Consider the following 5,701-nt stretch of genomic DNA (forward strand, 5'->3'; position numbering starts at 1 on the left):
AAAGGCACAAGGGTCATCTCGGTATGTGTCCATTAGAAATTGTCACTGTGTGGAGAACATCTGCTGTGGAATGGGGAGTACAGCTGTGTTTCCAGCACTGTCAGTCAGGTGACTGATGAGTAGAGCATAAGCAGGTGCTAAGTGAGGGATGCTCCCTCAACCCACATGCTCCAGATGAGGGAGGAGCAGATGTCCCTCTTAATCCAAATCTACAGGGTGAAAGTTTCTAGGTATGAAATCAAAAGTATCAAAATACATATTGTTTCAAATTATGTGGTACAGACAATAAGGGATAAGGGGCTTCCATGAAGGAAATATATTCACTCATTCCCTTTCTGACAGTGGACAAGTTTGAAATGGTCAAGTTTGGAAACCACATTTTGAAGTAGTAAACTGTAGTGTTTTCTGAGAAACCAGTGATATTCTCTGAGAAGCCAAAAGACACAGCAGTAGAGACGATACTCTTCACCATGATGTGGAGTCCCAACCAAACATTGGTGACAGTGTTTGTGCTGGAAGGATTCTCAGAGCACCCTAGTCTACGGCTCTTCCTGACTGGCTGCTTTCTGACCCTCTACACAATGGCTCTAACAGGCAACATTCTGATCATTGCTTTGGTCACCACAAGCACTGGGCTCCACAGTCCCATGTACTTTTTCCTGTGCAACCTGGCCACCATGGATATTGTCTGCACCTCCTCCGTGCTGCCCAAGGCCCTGCTTGGCCTAGTGTCTGAGGAGAACACCATCTCCTTCAAGGGGTGCATGGCACAGCTCTTCTTCCTTGTCTGGTCTGCATCCTCTGAGCTGCTGCTGCTCACGGTCATGGCATATGACCGCTATGTGGCCATCTGCCATCCCCTGCACTACAGCTCCAGGATGAGCCCACACCTCTGTGGGGCCCTGGCCATGGGCGTGTGGTCCATCTGTGCTCTGAATGCATCTGTCCACACTGGTCTGATGACACGACTGTCATTCTGTGGCCCCAAGGTCATCACCCACTTCTTCTGTGAGATTCCCCCACTCCTCCTGCTCTCCTGCAGCCCCACGTATGTGAATAGCATTATGACTCTTATAGCAGATGCCTTCTATGGAGGCATCAACTTCTTCTTCACCCTACTCTCCTATGGCTACATCATTGCCAGCATCCTGCGCATGCGTTCTGCTGAGGGCAAGCAGAAGGCCTTTTCCACCTGCTCATCCCACCTCATCGTGGTCTGTGTGTACTACTCATCTGTGTTCTGTGCCTACATCAGTCCTGCTTCCAGCTACAGTCCAGAAAGAAGCAAAGTGACTTCGGTGCTATACTCAGTCCTCAGCCCAACCCTGAACCCCCTCATCTACACCCTGAGGAACAAGGATGTCAAGCTCGCCCTGGGGAGACTCTTGCCCTCTTTCTCTCATTAGGTGAGATGGGCAGGCTGTTCCTACACATGCTTTCTTGTAGATGAGGTGTACCTGTTGTTGTTTTAGAAAATCATTCTCTAGTGCAAGGACTGGACAGTTACACTTTCTGTAACCTAAAAACAAGATTCTTAGAGCTGGTGTAAACAAAACACTCAAGCTTTATTTCCTAACAAACACAAACCACTTCAAAAATAATTAAAGTTTATTTAAATGTAGATTCCATGTGCCTAGGCTGGTAAGTTTTCAGTGGGTGACAAAGGTGATAGTCACAAAACAAAGCCCTTTCATCCTGTGCCAGCCTGTAAGCATCACAGGGCTTTGTTTCAGAACTATGGCTTAGAATCTAAAATTCTTGAAAAAACTTAGAATGCCACAAAGTTCTTATTATATAGTTCTTTCACTTGTTTGGTAAGTGTTACCCTAACATACTATATGTTGCTTGTGGCTATTGTAAAGGGTGATGTTTCTCTGATTTCTTTCTCAGTCCCTTTGTCATCTGAATAAAGTAGGGCTACTGATATTTTTGAGTTTATCTTGTATCCTGCTAGTTTGCAGAAACTGTTTATTAGCTGTAGGAGTTCCCTGGTAGAGTTTTTTGTGTCGCTTATGTAAACTATCATATCATCTGCAAATAGAGAAAGTTTGACTTCTGCCTTTTCAATTTGATCATCTTTTGTTGTCCTATTGCTTTAGCTAGAACTTCAAGTATAATATTGAAGAGATATGTAGAGAGAGGGCAGCCTTGTGGCTTTAAAGAAAGAAATTAAAGAAGATACTAGAAAATGGAAAGATCTCCCATGCTCTTGGATAGGTAGGATAAATAGTAAAAATGGCAATCTTCACAAAAGCAATTCTACAGATTCAAAGCAATCCCCATTAAAATCCCAGCACAATACTTCACTGACCTTGAAAGGATAATAATCAACTTTATATGGAAAACAAAAGACCCAGGATAGCTAAAACAACCCTATACAATAAAAGAACTTCAGAAGGCATCATCATCCCTGACTTTAAGCTCTACTACAGAGCTATAGTCCTGAAAACAGCCTGGTATTGGCACAAAATTAGACAAGTAGACCAATGGAATTGAATTGAAAATCCTGATGTTAACACACACACCTACGAACACCTGATTTTCAACAAAACAGCTAAAAGTATACAATGGGGGGAGGAAAGCATGTTCAACAAATGGTGCTGGCACAACTGGATCATGGTGTGTAAAAGACTGCAGACAGACCCATGTCTGTCTCCACGCACAAAACTCAACTCCACATGGATCAAAGACCTGTACATAATTCCAGCCACACTGAACCTCTTAGAAGAGAAAGTAGAAGGTACCCTTGAACAAATGGGTACAGGAGACCATTTCCTGAACTTAACTCCAGTAGTGCAGACACTGAGATCGACAATTAATAAATGGGACGTCCTCAAACTTAGAAGCTTCTGTGATGCAAAGGACACAGTTGACAAGACCAAACGGCAGCCCACAGACTGGGAAAAGATTTTCACCAATCCTACATCTGACAAAGGGCTGATCTCCAAAATATACAAAGAACTCAAGAAACTAGTCAACAAAACACCAAATAACCCCATTAAAAAATGGAGTACAAAACTGAAGAAAGAATTCTCAATAGAGGTAATCAAAAAGGCTGAAAGACACTTAAGAAAGTGCTCAACATCCTTAGCTATCAGGGAAATGAAAATCAAAACAACTTTGAGATACCATCTTACTCCTGCCAGAATGGCTAAAATTAGAAACACCAATGACAACTTATGCTGGAGACGATGTGGAGAAAGGGGAACACTCCTCCACTGCTGGTGGGAGTGCAAACTTGTACAGCCATTTTGGAGGCCAGTATGGCGGTTCCTCAGGAAAATGGGAATTAGTTTACCATAGGACCTGGCAATCCCCCTCTTAGGCATATACCCAAATGATCCACATCCATGCAGAAAAGACATGTGCTCAACTATGTTCATAGCAGCATTATTTGTAATAGCAAGAACCTGGAAGCAACCTAGATGCCCCTCAACTGAAGAATGGATAAAGAAGATGTGGCACATCTACACAATGGAATACTACTATGCAGAAAAAAACAATGGAATCTTGAAATTTGCAGGCAAGTGGGTGGAACTTGAAGAAACCATCCTGAATGAGGTAACCCAGTCTCAAAAAGAGGAACATGGTATGTACTCGCTCATATATGGATTTTTAGACCTAGAGCAAAGAATCACCAGCCAGAGGAACTAGGATAAAAGGTTTATTCTAAGAGATTCATATAAGGTATCTCACAGAAGGGGGGGAGGACAAATTCTCCAGAGCACATGGGAAGTGGGGGGGGAACATGAGGGGAGAGGGAACTAGGAGAAAGAGAAGGGGAGCAGAGGAAAGCACGTGGAACTAGGAAGATTAAGGCAGGAGGAATAGAAGACAGAAGAGAGAGAGAACATAAAAGATGGAGCCATTATTGTTTTGAAGAGAAAACTGAACCTAAAGAAATGTCTAGAGACCTGCAAGACTGACTCCAACTAACAATCTGAGCAACAGTGGAAAGGCTACCATAAATGCCCTTCCATTATAATGAGAACAACAACTAACTTATCCACCATCATGGTGTCCTCATCTAATAACCTGTTGGAAACAGAAGCAAACACCCACAACTAAACACTGAGTTTAACTAGAATCCAGATGCAGAGAGAGAGGACAAGACCAGGTTGCAGAAACACATAGAGACAGCTGACCTGAACAAGGATGAGCTAATGGATCCCCAGACTGATAGCTGGGAATTCAGAATGGGAATGACTCAGATCCCCTGAATATGGGTCTCAGCTAGAAGGACTGAGCAGTTTAAGGGACCTCAGACAGTAGAACAAGGACATACTACTGGTGCACAAAAGGACCTTGTGGGCACATCCCCCATGGAAGGATACTCCTTTAACCTAGAGAGGAGAGAAGTTTTAGTCCCTACTTCAAATGACTTGACAGATTTAGATGTTCTCTCCTGGAAGGTATAACCCTACATGTGGAGTGGGGGGATGAATGGAAGGGGAGGGTGGTCAGGGGACATATGAGCAGGGAGGGAGGGAAACAGGGAGGGAGGGAGGAAGTGAAAGGGAACTGGGATCAATATGAGAAAGAAAGAAAGAAAGAAAGAAAGAAAGAAAGAAAGAAAGAAAGAAAGAAAGAAAGAGAAAGGAAGGAAGGAAAGAAGGAAGGAAAGAAGGAAGGAAGGAAGGAAGGAAGGAAGGAAGGAAGGAAGAGAAAGGAAAAACTTGGGATGAGCATGGCCACAGTGTCTTGGGAAGATCACAGTTCAATGGCTTGGGTTCTCCATTCCACAGCTTCCTCCTGAGCTGTGGAAGTCAAAGTTGACATGGAGAATGCAGAAGTCTACAGAGCAGAGATAAAGTTTAAGTTTCAAACATGAACTCACATATTTGAGTCCAACTTGTTTATGACAATGATAACAATCGAATTCATGGAACATATTAATTACTTCCAACAATGTGTTTTGGAGAAACTAGAAGAATGTGTAAATGCAAATCATAAAGTAGAACTCTCCCTTCACACTATAAAAGAAAATCAACAACAACAAACGAAAGATAGACAAACATGCTAAGATGAAACTTTTTTCACACAACATATTTTAATCATATTCTGTCTCCCTCCCACAATCTCCAGACCCTTCTTACCTACACACTCAATACTCCCCTTTCTCTCAAACAAAATGCAAAAAAAGGAAGAAAAAAAAAAACAAAACAAATCCAAGCCAATAAAAGAAAAAATTACCAAAACAAAACAAAAAGCACACACCAAAAATGGAGTCTGTATTGTGTGTCTAACCACTCCTACCTAAAATTCTTCAAACTCTGTGAGAACAGGACTGAGGGGGCTGAGGAAAGAATGGGGACAGGAAGTGCATCTGCGGGCACTCTGAGACACTGGTAGGAAGACAACACAGTGAAGAAAGGGCAGCTTCTGTAGCCACTGCTGAGAAATGAGGCTGGGTCTTCCCTGACTAAACACAGTCTTCACCAACTACTTCCTTATTCATCTTATGTGCTGGACCATACCAAGGCTTGTGATGCAAATCAGGTATGTTGTGTTAATCAGCTCTTTGGCCTTGTGGGCAAAAATCTGTTTTTAAAACATTTACTCTGTCTCATATTTTTGGAGGACTCAATCCATGACACTTGGCTCTTTTCTTTGGCCTATCTATTGTGAGGCAGGGCCTCATGGCACCGGGAGTATGAGATGAAGAAGTTTCTTCCCATCATGGCAGCCCAGAATACATAGA

The 5,701-nt window shown here is 42.8% G+C and overlaps 1 protein-coding gene across 1 annotated transcript; it reads left to right on the plus strand.

Moving 5' to 3' along the window:
- Positions 1-455: 455 nt before the first annotated feature.
- On the plus strand, positions 456-1,406 carry LOC127227730 (olfactory receptor 13A1). The gene has a single exon (XM_051192077.1). It carries the CDS (start codon positions 471-473, stop codon positions 1,404-1,406), a length of 936 nt encoding a protein of 311 aa, XP_051048034.1. The 5' UTR covers positions 456-470.
- Positions 1,407-5,701: the final 4,295 nt, after the last annotated feature.

The sequence above is a fragment of the Phodopus roborovskii genome, unplaced genomic scaffold, assembly GCF_943737965.1.
Source record: "Phodopus roborovskii unplaced genomic scaffold, PHOROB, whole genome shotgun sequence".
NCBI lineage: Eukaryota > Metazoa > Chordata > Mammalia > Rodentia > Cricetidae > Phodopus > Phodopus roborovskii.